Source organism: Labrus bergylta, chromosome 1, assembly GCF_963930695.1.
Source record: "Labrus bergylta chromosome 1, fLabBer1.1, whole genome shotgun sequence".
Classification (NCBI taxonomy): Eukaryota; Metazoa; Chordata; class Actinopteri; order Labriformes; family Labridae; genus Labrus; species Labrus bergylta.
In genome coordinates this window covers 2,193,604-2,209,783 of record NC_089195.1, presented here as the reverse complement: position 1 = coordinate 2,209,783, position 16,180 = coordinate 2,193,604, and the positions used below count along the sequence as shown (strand labels likewise).

At 41.6% G+C, this 16,180-nt stretch overlaps 1 protein-coding gene across 5 annotated transcripts; it reads left to right on the top strand.

Annotated features, from left to right (window-relative positions):
• Nucleotides 1-380: 380 nt before the first annotated feature.
• Nucleotides 381-16,172, top strand: LOC109998802 (E3 SUMO-protein ligase ZBED1). 5 transcript variants are annotated; one of them, XM_065960520.1, is made up of 11 exons: nucleotides 381-1,600; nucleotides 1,914-2,003; nucleotides 2,435-3,532; nucleotides 3,637-3,726; nucleotides 8,683-8,993; nucleotides 9,130-9,194; nucleotides 9,367-9,524; nucleotides 9,633-10,148; nucleotides 11,499-11,542; nucleotides 11,618-12,964; nucleotides 14,201-16,172. In XM_065960520.1, the coding sequence occupies exons 1-11, from the start codon at nucleotides 466-468 to the stop codon at nucleotides 14,852-14,854; spliced, it is 5,508 nt and encodes a 1,835-aa protein (XP_065816592.1). In that variant the 5' UTR covers nucleotides 381-465; the 3' UTR covers nucleotides 14,855-16,172. The 5 variants fall into 5 exon arrangements, with proteins under 5 accessions (XP_065816592.1, XP_020509338.2, XP_020509342.2 ...); XM_020653682.3 differs by having other exon boundaries at nucleotides 382-1,600; nucleotides 11,499-12,964; XM_020653685.3 differs by lacking the exons at nucleotides 381-1,600; nucleotides 1,914-2,003; nucleotides 2,435-3,532; nucleotides 3,637-3,726 and adding exons at nucleotides 5,495-5,661; nucleotides 7,372-7,619; nucleotides 7,706-7,803 and having other exon boundaries at nucleotides 11,499-12,964.
• The last annotated feature ends 8 nt before the right edge of the window (nucleotides 16,173-16,180 follow it).

Below are 16,180 nucleotides of genomic sequence, written 5' to 3'. Positions count from 1 at the left end.
ATGGCCTATTTAAAAGTCCATGTAAAAAAAAAAAAAAAAAAACACTTCACAATCTAATAAACACGTTTACCTTTTTTATATAATACGACGGAGGATTAGGGCCATGTTAATTTTTTTTTTTTTTTTTAATTTCGAGATTAATCTCGTAAATTTACGAGTTTAATATCGAAATAAAAAAAATAGAATTAACGTGGCCCTAATCCTCCATCGTAAATATAAGACTAGATGAGACTTTATTAGAACCTGAGTGTTTTTGTTTTTTGTTTAAATTTGTTTTTTGCAGCCGTACAAAATCACAATTTTAATCTCACATTGAAGTTTCGAGATGACACGGAACTGTAAAATAGTGTATGTTTCATGACGAACGACAAACGGCGTTGTACCAGTTTAGTAAATCAACAGTGGTGCAGATTCTTTCTGACACTGAATGTTTGTTTCAGTTAGCTTACAAAATCAGCAAACGACATGGATGATATTTTAAATATAAATTTAAATTCCTTCGTAGAGCACCGAACCATAGACTCGTGGTTGACCTTTGACCTGTCACCATCTAAGGAGGACAGCGAGGAAACCGTGCGGGAGGTTAGAAGACATAAGGAGCTGAGTAGAAGAGACGTCGACCAACTTGAACAAGAAAGGCAAGAAGCAAGCCCTCACCGGAACACAGCATGGGCTTTCTCAGTGTTTAAAGACTGGTTAAATGAAAAGAAAATGTCAACAGACTTTGGATGTTACGAGGCAGAAGACCTGAATCAGGTGCTGAGGTCATTTTATGCATCTGTTCAAAATGCCAATGGAAAAACATACTCCATTGGGAGTTACAAAGCTTTGAGGGCTGGGATAAGTCGACATTTCTCAGAGTTTGATATGATGACTTCTCCTACCTTCACATCCAGCAACGAGATTTTTAAATCTGTCATAAGAAACCTGAACAAAAACGGACAATATGTCGGCCAACACTTTCCCCCCATCTCAGCTGCAGATTTAAAGCTCATCAGGGGTTCAGAGGCGTTGAGTCCAAACACAGCGACTGGACTGGTCTGGAAAGTGTGGTTTGAAGTACAGTTACATCTGTCAAGGAGAAGCAGAGAAGGCAATCGAGAATTAAAAAGAGACTCTTTTATTTTGAAGCATGATGAGAAAGGCAATGAGTACATTTCACTTTCCCACAAAGCTCAGACCAAAAACCAGAAAGGTACCGCAGACCCATGTAATGAAAACAACAAGGGACGTATCTACGCTGAGCCCGGAAACCCAAACTGCCCAGTAGCCTGCTTTAGAAAGTATTTATCCCATTGCCCTGTTGATGCTAAGGCTTTTTACCTTCACCCTGTAAAGTTACCCCAAGACCTACTGAACAGTCGAGTTATGTGGTATACTCGTGAGCCCATGGGGCATAACTTCCTTGGTAAAATGTTACCTGAAATCAGCCAGGCGGTTGGGCTTTCAAGGATATACACTAACCACAGCTTGAGGACAACTGCTTTACAACTTCTCTCTCAGACTCAGTGTGAGAGTTGTGAAATAATGACAGTTACCGAGGACAGATGTGAAAGCAGCCAGAGGAGCGACTGCAGTCCAGACAGCAGCAACACAGCTGGTGAGTGCATCTCTACGGCTGCATTCACACTGCAGCTAAAAGTTACCTGAATCAGATTGTTTTTTTCCGCTCACTGTATCTCAGCTTTTCAAATCAGATATGGCCCACTTTCATATGTGCATTCCTACAGAAGTCTGATACAGACCACACTTAGAATGCAATCTGAACAGACAAACACAAAACTCTGACATGAGCTTTAAGGCTTGCTCTGTGAACATGTGGCAGACTGAGTCTCTGATCTCTTCAGAGTAACATTAACAATAAGTGGTAGTGATGTTAGAAAACCTAACATTTGCTTAATTTCTGCTTGAAGTTGTATCAACTGCAAAGCCCAGAGGAGAGCCAGAAGAAGACAGAACTATCAGTATTCCTTCAGATGTCCAGATCAACCCAAAGAGAAATGGTAAGTTTCATTTGAATTAAAACCATTGACTGCATGAATGAGTGATGGAGAAAGATGTCTATCAAAGTTTATTTGAAGTCCCTGTCAGTATAAAACATGCCACACACAAATACACACGTCTACTGTTTTCAAGACTTGATAAATGTACATTAGATCTTGAATACAATGTTGTTATTTTCTGCCATACTTAACACAATTTTAATAACACTTGAAGCTGTTAAAGTTTTGATGAAACACAGAACTTTAATATCGGGAATGTTGTTCATGGCAAACATTAAATGGCGTTGCACCAGTTCAGTAAATCAGCATTGGTGCAGACTCTTGTTGACACTGAACGGTTTGTTTCAGTTAGCCTACAGCATCAGAAAATGACTTGGAGGATTTTTTTTAAACATTTATTTAAAATTCCTTTGTAATGCACTGAACTACAGATTCCTGGTTAAAGGCTGACCAACCACCAGCAAAGAAAATAAAAGTAGAGGAGGAGGACGACGAGGAAACCGTGCGGGAGGTTAGAAGACATAAGGAGCTGAGTAGAAGAGACGTCGACCAACTTGAACAAGAAAGGCAAGAAGCAAGCCCTCACCGGAACACAGCATGGGCTTTCTCAGTGTTTAAAGACTGGTTAAATGAAAAGAAAATGTCAACAGACTTTGGATGTTACGAGGCAGAAGACCTGAATCAGGTGCTGAGGTCATTTTATGCATCTGTTCAAAATGCCAATGGAAAAACATACTCCATTGCCAGTTACGTAGCGTTAAGGGCTGGGATAAGTCGACATTTCTCAGAGTTTGATATGATGACTTCTCCTACCTTCACATCCAGCAACGAGATTTTTAAATCTGTTACAAAAAACCTTCGCAAAAACGGACAATATGTCGGCCAACACTTTCCCCCCATCTCAGCTGCAGATTTAAAGCTCATCAGGGGTTCAGAGGCGTTGAGTCCAAACACAGCGACTGGACTGGTCTGGAAAGTGTGGTTTGAAGTACAGTTACATCTGTCAAGGAGAAGCAGAGAAGGCAATCGATACTTAAAAAGAGACTCTTTTATTTTGAAGCATGATGAGAAAGGCAATGAGTACATTTCACTTTCCCACAAAGCTCAGACCAAAAACCAGAAAGGTACCGCAGACCCATGTAATGAAAACAACAAGGGACGTATCTACGCTGAGCCCGGAAACCCAAACTGCCCAGTAGCCTGCTTTAGAAAGTATTTATCCCATTGCCCTGTTGATGCTAAGGCTTTTTACCTTCACCCTGTAAAGTTACCCCAAGACCTACTGAACAGTCGAGTTATGTGGTATACTCGTGAGCCCATGGGGCATAACTTCCTTGGTAAAATGTTACCTGAAATCAGCCAGGCGGTTGGGCTTTCAAGGATATACACTAACCACAGCTTGAGGACAACTGCTTTACAACTTCTCTCTCAGACTCAGTGTGAGAGTTGTGAAATAATGACAGTTACCGAGGACAGATGTGAAAGCAGCCAGAGGAGCGACTGCAGTCCAGACAGCAGCAACACAGCTGGTGAGTGCATCTCTACGGCTCTGATGGCTTAAGAGTAAAACCTTAAAAGTGTTTATTGTCATAATGTTAGAAGTTGTTACATTTGCCTGATTATGTTTTTAAAGGTGTGTTAACTGCAAAGCCCCAAAGAGAGCCGAATGGAGACAGAAATGTCGACATTGGTATTCTTACAAATGTCACCACAAAGAAAGATGGTAAGTTCCATGTGAAATATAACCCTGGGCTGTATAAACAATATTATAACACATTAGATGGCTGTGTTCCCAATACACTGTCAATGGGAAGGTTCAGTAGTGTGATATATATGTTACATAACAGTCCCTCCAGGATTTAACTGGAGGTTCTCAAATGCCGGATTCTGCAGCAGCATTTAATCCAAAAGTTCATTAACAGTTTTTTATTCCTTTAAGAGATATACAGGCAGAAAAAAATAAAGGAAGTTAAGGAGGAGAAATCACTTACAGTTCACTAGTTTATTTGGCCCTCAAACGTTTACTCTTTTTGGCACCAGAGCTTCTTCAGAGTTGGTCTGAATATAAGTCCCATTCAATAAGATACACAACAGCAAAGACTGTTAAAGGCTTTATATGTGATTTTTTGATCCAGCAGGTGTCGCCCTTGAGCACCAGCATGAAACCAAAACAACTGGCGGTGCATTGTTGTGTTAGCATGCTAATGCTAGCTTTAAATAATCTTTATTATGCTGGTATCTTCACACTGCATGTAAATTTACCTGAAATGAGCGTGATCTAGAAACACAGTTAAGCAGTGAGTACAGTATGTTATTCTTCTTTTCTCTAGTCCCTCAATTAAACAACTTTTATACTTGAGGGGAGGAGTCAGCCGGCCGTCCAGGCGATGTAAACAAACTGAAGATAGGACTCTGAAAACTCTGAAAACATCACAGACAGTGGGACTCGGGTGTTACACCCATTGTAGACAGTCATGACTCACAGAGTTATTTTCAGAGGATATACTTGATTTCTATTTTCTTTTAAGTGTGAAAAATCACAGAAACCCTTAAACTTTTTAAATGTTTATTATTTGTATTTATTTTTTTCATATGCGTAGACACTAGGGATGTAACAATTCACTCAACTCACGATACGATTCACGATACGATTCTCTGATGATTTATTTTACAAAATGAGACTGTAGACAAATTGTGACTGAAAAAGATTCCTTTATGGGCTGCAGACCCACTTGTCAGTGTGGTTTGGCCTTTTCATGTTTTTTTTCTCACAGCAAGGGGAGGTGATTGGAGCTTCTCATTAAATGCTGCATCATGTTGTGTGTGCTATTTGTGTTGTTCTCTGTCTTCTTGTAATATTTGAACACAGTTTTTGTCTCGTCTGTTATCTTCTCACCTCTTTCATGCCTAAATGCGTTTGAAAGATTGAAAACATGAGAAGGAGGTCAAAGACAAGGCAACAAGACTGGAAAGTATCCAGAAGGGGTGAAAGATCAGATAGGAAGACATATCACGTTTTTAACCTTTTTGATTACAGTAATTTAATATGCTACTTCTGCTGTATGGAAATCTGAAAGAATACAAACTACTGTTGATGCTGCTCCTGTGACAGTGTTGCAAGTTATGGCCAGAATTAAAAGGAGAGGAGGAACTGCTTGGAGAGGCTGTGAGACCCTCAGAGCCTAGATTGAGGAGTTATCAGGTGATTCGTTGACGGGTGTTTTTCCTTTCTTTTCTCTTTATTAATTTGAACAAATCCGCCGAAGTAAGTCGCATTTTCAGTCCAGTAGGTGGCAGTAATGCAACACTTTGGATAACATCCGCCATTAAAAAAAACGAAGAAGAAAAAGACAGCCGGGCTGCAGCCAGTGGACAGCTTACAGGAAAAAAAAAACTATAGAGCTGCACTACGAAAACATGGATCTTATCAGTAAACCCAGAGGAAAATCTATCGTGTGGATGTATTTTGGCTTGAAAGCGGACGAGAATGGACAGCCTTTGAACTCTCGCGAGGCCGTGTGTCGTTTATGCAGAAAGATAGTGCTTTCAAAAGGTGGAAACACCACCAATCTGAGAAGTCATCTGAGACGTCGACATCGTGCAGATTTCTTCGAGACCTCTTCTTCCACGACAAATGGAGCTTTGTTTGAGTCGCAAGGTGATTTTCCATAACGTTCAGAGCTTTCACTAGGTTATACAAAGTGTGCATCAAACGTCCTGTTCACTTTAAGTCCAGGCAACGACCATTTCATCCATGGATTAAAATTCACCAATGCAACTTTAATGTAACGGGGTACGATTTGTAAAGGTGCATTGTTATTGGAAATGACTAACTTAAAATAATACTCTAATCTGTTATTGTGAAGGTTTATGCACATTGCATGTTCACAATGATTGTGATTCTACCAGACACACTGAAAGTCCAGATTATTGATTACAATGAATCATTGTTGAGTAATGCATGTTTCTATATCCCTAATTGGTAAATCTAATTGGTCCTCACGTGGTCAATTTAAAGTCACGCTTGCACACTACACAAACGCTGAGCTCATTTTCACAATAACAAACAACTGGAACCCGCTTACGGATGTCTGTGCGCATGCTCAGATGCCAGCGGTCTGTTTTACGGCAGTCCCATACCAATGTTGTTGCCATGGTATCTCCGTGACAGTCACTCAAGCAGTCCATTGTAGGGAGCTAGCAGACGCATTTTGAAATATTATTAGATAATATCATGAGTTTCTGGTTGTTTTTCTACCTTCCCAGTCGTAGAATATGTCATGATTAAGGACAGATATGCGGTTGGTGCGTTTATTGGCTAGTTAGAGCCGCCATTTTTTGCGCTTCAAAGTACCGTCTGTTAACCGCCTGGCCCTGTGTCCGGTGTGATAATGTCCGTGCTATAAGAGCAGTATAGCACCGTGAGCTGACCGTACAGTATCCCTCCGCTTTGTTTCCGACAACTAATCCTTCGTTTCATTTTACACTGGTACAAAGATACTATCTGGATTAGCCAGTGGAGCTAATGGCTAATAATATGAATGCAGACCTGAGAGAATCTGGTGATAACTTGGATTTGTTAGATATGGAAACTAAAAGGGCGATAATTCTGAAAGAAGAGGAAGAGTCTGAAGAAGAGGATGGTGAGGTAAATTCCAGTGACATTTCTAGACATGCAATTGTATCAGACTTGGAACTGGATGAACTTGAAATCAGCAGATCTGAAATAAACAAGCTGACAAAGAAGCAGACTTTATGGGCTGTGAATATCTTCTTTGGTTGGCTGGAGTCCCAGGGGCTCCAGGTGGACCTGAACACAGTGGAGAAGACTGAGCTGAACGGCTTGCTGAGGCAGTTTTATGGATCTGTGCGAACCAGCAAAGGAGAGATGTATGGGATTGCTAGTTATGTTGCACTGAGAGCCGGACTTAACCGTTACTTCAAAGAGCCTCCTGTCAGCCGCCCTTTGTGCATTATGAGAGATCCTGAATTCAGCCCTGCCAACAAGGTCTTCTTGGGAATGCTCAAAAGAATTAGGAAGTCTGGTCGTGACAGAGCACAACACCATCCATCACTGTCTCCTGACGATATCCGCATCCTGAGACACTCGCATGTGATGGACAGCTGCACTCCGAGGGGGCTTCTCAACAAAGTCTGGTTTGATATTCAGATACATTTTGGCCGCAGAGGGAAGCAGGCCAATAGGAATCTAAAGCCAGATTCATTTAAAATCAGACAAGACGAGAAGGGGCTTAAATACTGCACTTTATCGTTTAGTGATGAGACAACATTTCACAACAAAAAGAATCACTGCTATATGTATGAGAAGCCAGGTAATGAATTCTGTCCTGTTACTTCTCTTATAAAGTACCTCTGCAAGCTCCCGTCCAATGCAACTGCCCTTTACCTGCAGCCGAAGAAGGAAATCACAAATGCGATATGGTACAACAAAACCCCCCTCGGAGTCAATCATCTGGGCTCAATGCTTTCTCGCATGTGTAAAGAAGCTGGCACATCGGCCATTTATACCAATCACTGTATCAGAACCACGCCCTTTGACCTGCTGTGTAATGCAGGACTGGAGGGGAGAAAAGTTTTTCCTGTCATCATGCACAGGTAGGATAAGTTCACTAACTTGTTTCAATTTAAATTCAAAAATATCCTGCTGCTGAAATTAAGGAAATATCTTTTTTTTTCACCAGGGTTGTAAGCGCCCTTCAAAGTCAGCCAACGCATTCACTTGGGAGCAGTAAGAAGTGGAGAAAAATATTACCAAAGAGCGATTCAGCTGTCCCACCAGGTCTGGCACCAGACAACTGGGCATCCGTAAACAGAAGTCAACTGAAGCACACACATTGTGCACCACTGCTCCAGTGGATTCATTATACTAGTAGTAACAGTCTGAGTCATATCTTCAGATAAAGTGAAAAAGTCTGCCATACTCCATACTGGATACAAGAAACTCTACAAACACATTTTATTTGTTGGGGAACAAAATAAAATTCATTAAAGCAAATCAAGAGCTTGTCTTTGTAAATATCTAATGTAAGCAACAATCACTAGGGATGTAAAGATTAGTCGTTATAAATCGTTAAAAATCGATTCAGAGGTGTTAAGATTCACATTGGTACTCTGAATTTAAAATGTAAAATTGGAGGTGTGGAAGCATTTGGGCTTTCCCAAGATAGAAAATGAACGAGACAAGAACTGCGTGCAGATATTACAAGAAGACGGGAACTACACAAACAGCACAACCCACATGATGCAGCATTTAATCAACACCACAATGAGAAGCTCCAATCCCAGAAAAAAACAACACGAAAATGCCAAACCACACTGACAAGCGGGTCTGCAGCCCCTAAAGGAATCTGTTTCACTCATCATTTGTCTCATTTTGTAAAATAAATGGTGAGAGAATCGTATCTTATCATGAGTTGAGTGAATGGTTACATCCCGAACTATCACACTATGATTTAGTAAATGTGTCTGCTGTCTGTATTCCTTGTGTTGCCTAATTCCATTGAATTTGTGTTTTGTTGCTCAAAACAATGAATATACTATAACAATTAAAGTTAAGTCCTCATTTAGATTGTCAATAACATCTCTACTTAATTTCACATTTGACAGATTTTTTTTCTCTCAATTCTGTCGTCTCTGTGTTTTTATCCAAACTATGAAGAGTTCCTGGATGATTTTCCATTCCTCCAGCCTGCTTCAAACCAGAGCTACGTCCCGGATGGCGTGCTTCCACCTGGAGAGCCCTGGCTCCATGGCGGCCCCTCTCGGGCGGTGCTGTCCCTGCCTTCCTGCCTCAACCTCTTCAGCGGCGTCGGGTCAGAAATGTCCGGACCAAGCTCCCCTGGAGAAGAGCAAAGTGAAGAGATGAAGGTGTACGCCAGGTGTCACCTTCAGCAGGGAGTCATGTTTGGACCGTATGTAGGAGAAATGTGCAGAGGACAAATGCCAACCAACCTCAAATATGCCTGGGCTGTAAGTACACTCATGCTGTGCTACTTTTACACTTTAAATTGAATGAAAACCCATGATGTATTTTGTGACTTGACTTGGAAGTCCATATCAAATTGATCATGGAAATAGTTGAAATACACATTTCTCCCATTTCCAGATCAGGGACGATGCTGCTTTTGTGTATGTGGATGCTTCTGATGAAAACAAATCTAACTGGATGAGGTGGGTTGTTCTTAATGATTTTTGGTATGTTGCTCTCTTAAATCAGTGTATTTTACCCCTTCTGCCCTCATAATCAAGTCCAACAATTACTCCCATTGTGTTTAATTTGATCACTGCATTAGTTTGAGTACAGCTTACAGTAGAATATCATATTATGTATGTTTTGTCTCAGGTATGTAACATATACCAGTAATGAGGAAGAGCACAACCTAGTCATCTTCCAGTTTTACCGCCATATCTATTACAAGGTGACCCAGCCAATCACAGAGGGTGCAGAGCTCAAGGTGTGGATCGGCAAGGATTATTCCACCTTGTTGGGCCTCGGGATGGGTGAGTTCACTCACTGAAGCTTGGAAGTTGCGTTTGGTTGTCTGGTGGATCTCACTTCAATTTATTTTGGTAATCATATTATGCATTTATTTTGGCGGGGTGATACAGGTGACAATGTGAAATGTCAATTTGGAGACAAGGAGGCGGTTCTACGTCTTCTGCAGGACATCCAGTTAGTTACCCTTCCAGAGCCCAGCAGCTCCTCCGTTTGGTCAGACCACAGCCAATCACAGAGCCCCATGCCTGTCATCAGTGATGTGACCACTGTGTCAAACCCTGATGCAGTTTGTGATTCAGGTATAGCATCTGGATCGTCCTTTCCTTCCTCCTCCCTCATGTCCTTCCCATCGCCCGGCTCTCATCCATTTGAAAAGTATGAATTTGTCCCTGGAACCGAGAAACTGCTGAGCAACCCGAATGTGACCCAGCAGAGCCCGTGGTACTTTTTTGGGTTGGAGCCTGACCAGGCCGGTCGACCTCTTGACCGGAACACTGCAGTGTGTAAGCTGTGTGGGGAACGTGTGGGCTGTGGAGGAAGAGCATCAGATCTCCAAAACCATCTGAGCAACAAGCACCACATCAGACCTCGTGACACTAATAAGGATCGGACCCTTCCTCCAGCAGGTGAAAAAAAACAAAACGCTTTTTGTGTTGGAAAAAAATGTAACGTCTGTTCTGTCCAAAACCTAAGCAGTGAAAGTGTTTTTTTTAACAAACTATGAGTCATGTTAAATTATCTAAAGCAGTGGTTCTAAACTGGTATAGTATCAGGACCCACCAACAACTCCTTAAAGTCTTAATATGTGATTTTTCACACTTCAATGTAATAGAAATCAAGTATATCCTCTGAAAATAACTCTGTGAGTCATGACTGTCTACAATGGGTGTAACACCTGAGTCCCACTGTCTGTGATGTTTTCAGAGTTTTCAGAGTCCTATCTTCACTTTGTTTACATCGCCGGGACGGCCAGCTGACTCCTCCCCTCACGTATAAAAGTTGTTTAATTGAGGGACTAGAGAAAAGAAGAATAACATACTGTACTCACTGCTTAACTGTGTTTCTAGATCACGCTCATTTCAGGTCAATTTACATGCAGTGTGAAGATACCAGCATAATAAAGATTGCTAGCATTAGCATGCTAACACAACAAAGCACCGCCAGTTGTTTTGGTTTCATGCAGGTGCTCAAGGGCGACACCTGCTGGATCAAAAAATCACATATAAAGCCTTTAAAGTGAAATCGTGACCCAAATATCTGAAATGTTCTAATCATATTTATATAATGAAAATGGCGCTGTTTGGATCTCAGATAATAAAAAGTTTAAATATTGCTTTATAGACTATTTTACACATTTTTCTTCCAGGCACACATTTGAGACCCACTGTAACAGCCCTTCGACCCATTTTTTGAAGACCCGACCACCACCAGTTGAAACCCAATGATCTGGATATTTTACTGAAGCTTGGTTTAGCAATTTGTTTAGAAAGTAAATTAAATTATGTTAAATTGTAAATAAAAAGAAAAGATAGCAGCTAAACTCAAGTATTGGCCAAATAAATATCTTGACCAAATGATGAGTAGATGGATAGGCATAGCATGACTGAAATGATAAATGTCCTTAGTATAAAACATAAATCCATTTGATATTGTGTTGTTATTGAGTTGTTTTTCTTGGGACCACTATGATGAATCAACTCACTGGGAAACCTTCACTTTTGTCGAGAGCACCTAGCAGCCCAGCTGATAGCATGGCTAAAATATAAGATCAAAATCTGAGGTGTGACCACCCTGAAACTCTTTTGTTGTTGCTGTTCTGAATCACCACTGGTCTCAATGTGTTGCAGAAAACGATTTTTTCAAAAGCCCATAAACTGCTTTAGTTCAAATTGTGCCACGGTTTGAACAGGCTTTTTCAAATGTGTTCTCAATCTGTTGAAAGTTTTTACTGATTGAAGTTTTTTTTGCTCTCACAGCATGTCAACAACGGCCTCAGCCAGCAATGAGTAACAGCAGCCCGGTTAGTACCCTCCCTCTGGTTTTGTCTGTCCATGTGACTAATGCCATCACCAACTTTGTCATCATGGATCTCCAGCCCCCGTCTCTGGTAGAAGGAGAAGGTTTCAAACAGCTCATCCACACCCTCCTGCCCTTCTACAAGGAGATGCCTGTAACCTGTCAACTGGAGAACCTCCTGAAAGAACACCACACCAGAGGCAGGACAAGCCTGGCTCAGCTGCTGAGGGGGGATGTAATGAAGGAAGAAAGTGAGGAAACAGATTACACTGCTCCCATTGACTTTGAGCCCAGGAGACGTGGCCGACCTCCAAGCCAAAGAAAGGAAAGTCCACATTTTGTCACTTTAAGTGTGACTGACTGGTTCCACAACTGGCAAGGCAACACTGAGAGATACATCACCCTCTGGGCACATTTCATAGACAGCGATTTCAGTTGTCAGAACTTCGCTCTGGCAACACAAAGGCTGACTGAGAATGAGGTGGAGGCTCAGGTGAAGGCGACGGCCCAGGAGTGGGGAATCTCAAAGCCCAACCTGCTCTTGCTGGGAGGGGAAAGGAAAGAGAAGGGGATGGGGATGGGTCAAAAAGGGATTGGGAAAGGTGAAGAGGCTGCAGGTCTGACTCATCCTAACTCGACAACGTTTCTTGAGAAGGACGACTCTGCATCGCCCGAGGAACAAAGTGGCTCGACACACGGAGCGTCGAGTGAAGGATTACCGTCCGTGCCGTGTTTCTTCAGCGCTGTTCAACGCTGCAACGAGGAGGTGATGTCACACAGTGTCATTTCCAAGACCCTAGGACAATTCCAAGACATGCTGTCAAATCTCTTCCTGCCACAGGAACAAAACAAAGGCATGTTTCAGCACCATGTCGGCAGTATCATGCAGGCGCTTACAAAAGAAGAAGTGTCAGAGCTGAAGTCGTGGGCACACACGTGTCCAACGTGGAACAAACTCTATCCTGTCCTGAGCATACTCATCAAACACAAAAGCCTTTTCTGTGAAACCATCAAAGAGATTAAAGAGGAGTATAAAGAAGACACTGCTTCAGAATCCAGTTCATCTGGCAGCTGTCACGCCAACTCCACCTCCAACTCGTCATCAGTGAGCTTCACCACCTTAAAGTCCGAGTGGAAGGTTCTGGAGGAGCTGTGTTCGGTTCTCAAACCGCTGGATGTAGCGTGTCGAACTCTCGCCAAGGAGGCGTTCCCTCGCCTGTCCCTCATCAAACCCATTCTCACCGGCCTGCTCTCCCGCCACCTTGTGCCACGGCCGGGAGATTCCTCGACCATCCTGAAGGAAGTGAAGAGGATGATGAGGCGTAACCTGTCGAGCTGTTATGACAACCCGGCTGTGAACAGGGTTCTGTGTGTGGCATGTTCCCTCGACCCCCAGTTCCACGGTCTCGGGTTCATGGCCGAGAAGGTGAGTCATAAAGTTTAATGAGATACAAAAAAAAATTAAAAATGAGGAGGGATTGGTCTGTCTGCTACACTCGCCCAAGTGTCATTATTTGAATGTATTGTTATTATACTCTAATTAATTATAAAGATAAAGATAAACTTTATTGATCCCCCATGGGGGACATTTGTTTTTGTCACAACAGCTCAAGAAACAGGAATATAATTATCAAAAATAACAAGAAGTTAAAAACCAAACATATGTACATCAGTTAAATAAAGGGAGGAAATTATCAAATGAATGGTCCATTATTGATTCGAAGGAAGACAAAAGCAGACGCTTACATTTTTTTGACTTAAGAGCGCAAAGTTTCTCCCATGATATAACAATTGTTGATTGCAAATTAAAGCAGCTAAATGTAACTAGCTAAGAAAACTACTCTTAGCTCCATGAGTGAGCTACATGTCCGACACAAATTTCAATCATACCTCTGCAGTTGATTAGAAAACATGAAAACAATTCTAGTTTTAGTATAACACATATGTAAAGGAAAATTACAAGATCAGACTTTGAACTCTAGATTACTTTTCAAAGAAGTAGGAAGAATCTTAATCTTAGCTATCAGATACCCTCAGACGAACAGCTTCCAATGTAGAGGTGGAAAAACAAACATGTTTCAAAACCATGAAGAAGCAGCAGATCCAAACCTCGAGTTATAACTGATACGCACTCTTTAATTTGTGTTTATCACAACTCATATGCTTTAACATTTTGCTGATAAGGTACAAAATAATACATACAAATCCATCAAAATGCTGGAAAAAAAATGTTCTGGTGGAGGTTTTCAGAACCTTAAACTTGGTGCCAACTTTAAAACGACAACTGTTGAAATATTTATCTTCATTCACCAACATGCTGTTTTAAAAAAGAAGAAATATTTTAAATAAACTTGTAGGCAGTATTTGTGCTCTAAACATCCAATGTTTAAATGATAAATATCTATCTGTTTCCTTTATTTAATCCTCCAGATTTTGAATGCATTACACTTTCATATGTAAAGAGAGATGTCCCATTCCTGTGCTAATGTGCTTTAAAGTTATTTGCTTGGAAGACTGAATCAGACAAACTTCTGAGCCTAACCTTGATCTGTTTGTTTTCAAATACTTCATGTGACTTGTTTTCTTCACTGAATGGAATCAAAGTTACAACAATATATGCAAATAAGGACACATTTGAACTGAAGTTTTATTTCTTTTTAAGGAGCAGAAAGCCACTTTTGATTGGCTAAAGGCCGAGGCTGTCAGAATCGTTAAGGAGGACAGAAGGAGAAACAGAGGTAAGAGGCGGAGCCACAGCAAGAGAAGCCCTTCACCGAGGTCACCGGATTCAGACAGCGACTCCCTCCGGAGGAGCAAGCGCCTCAAAGAATCCCGCCCGATCAACTTCAGGGAGATCGAGGATGAAGATGAAGAGAGTGATGAAGAAAAGCCTGATGAGAGTGAAGAGGCAGATCCAGGTGGTCAGGGTGGTGGGCTCTCGGGGATGGAGTTCCTCCTGGGAGACCTGTTCTCCTCCGCCCCCAAGAGCAAGCAGAACTCTGTTGAGGAGTCTGTGGACATGGAGATGTCCGTCTTCAGAGCTGACAAGGGAGCATCGCTGGGTGTCGAGCCCCTGCAGTGGTGGAGGACGAAGGCTGTGCAGTTCCCTCTGTTGGCTACAGTTGCCCGGGCCTACCTGGCTGCCCCAGCAGTGGCAGGCAGCGCCGCACAGGACTTTGTGCAGTACGGAGCACAATCCACCTACAGCAAGAGAGCCAACATTCCCCCTGAGAGTTTGGACTCAATCCTGTTCCTGCACCACAATCAAATGCTCACAACTGAGAGAGGGGAACTAGCAGTGAAGAATGAGTACTAGACAAGCCGGGTTGAAAAGGTCCTATGAACACACAGAAGACATGTATTCCTTTTTTTTTATAAGCTCTGGAGTTCACCCTCTGTCCAGTTCTATCCAGGACCTGAACAACAACTGAAGTGTATTTGGTGACCTAATTAAGCATTCTCAATTATTCATCCTCTCAAAAGAACAAGGTCAATAGTGATAGATATATAGAATAGCTATATGTCAGGACGTCTCCCTGTCTAACCTGTCAGTTCTGAGGTTTCAAGGAGGGTCAACTCAACATAACAAAGGAGAAATAAAGACCATCCCCTATAAAAACACAGACTCTGTTGTGGCGTGTCCTTGTAAATGCACCTTCTTCTTCTGTCTGTTTTCATTTGGTAGCATTTGGTTTTGATTGTTTTGTTTTTTTGATATCCTACAACATTTAAAACAATCCTCTTCCTAATGCTACTCACCTGTTGTTGCTGGCAGGCAGGTTGAGCTGTTGTGTCTGCAAACAAGCACAAAGGGGAAGGGGAATTGTCAGGGAAAAGAAAAAGCAAGGTGAATAGATCAGGCTGGTTGTTGAATAAAAACTAACAAAGTGAAGAGTTCAAGTAGAATTAAAATGGTGAAATAAAAAAGAACTACTAGAAATAGGTGTCTGTATGCTCAATGTTTTCCATCCATAAACACCCAGTTAATGTTTGTGCTACCACTGCCTTCATGTTTCAGAGGCAGTCTATCACTTGATTGATTCACGATATATAATGTGACTGATCCAGCAAATTATTAATTGTAATTCAAGGTTGGGGTTTGTATTTGATTGGAAGAAACTTTAACAATCTAAAGTTTCACTGATTTTACTCTTCTTTTTTTTTTTTTACCTCAATTTTAAAAATCATTCAAGGTTTAAGACATAACCTTAAAGATGTACCCCCCCTCCCTTTCCCCCACATGTACATTTGTATAACCTCTCCACTAAAAATGAAACTGAAAAAATCAGTTACATCCCGTGTACAGCTTGGACTGCTTTACTCCTATATGTTGCAGCATCTATGAAGTACCTTGTAGCCTTGTGCCTTAGCAAAACAGTTGTAGATGTCCAAAGTATAAACGACAGGGTGGAGATTTTCAAAACATAAAGAAAGTCCTTCATGGAAGTACTGTGATCGTGGAGTGAGACTGCTACCATGTGCCTTTCCTTATGTTTGACCACTTGTTTATTCTGATTGGCCCGACCCCTTCTTGGCTTTGACTCTGATATTCTTATATATTCATGTTGGTGTCTTTGTTTGGAGGTCTTAATACCTTTCACATCCTGTTTTTGAAATAAAATATTTCAACATTTGCTGTGTG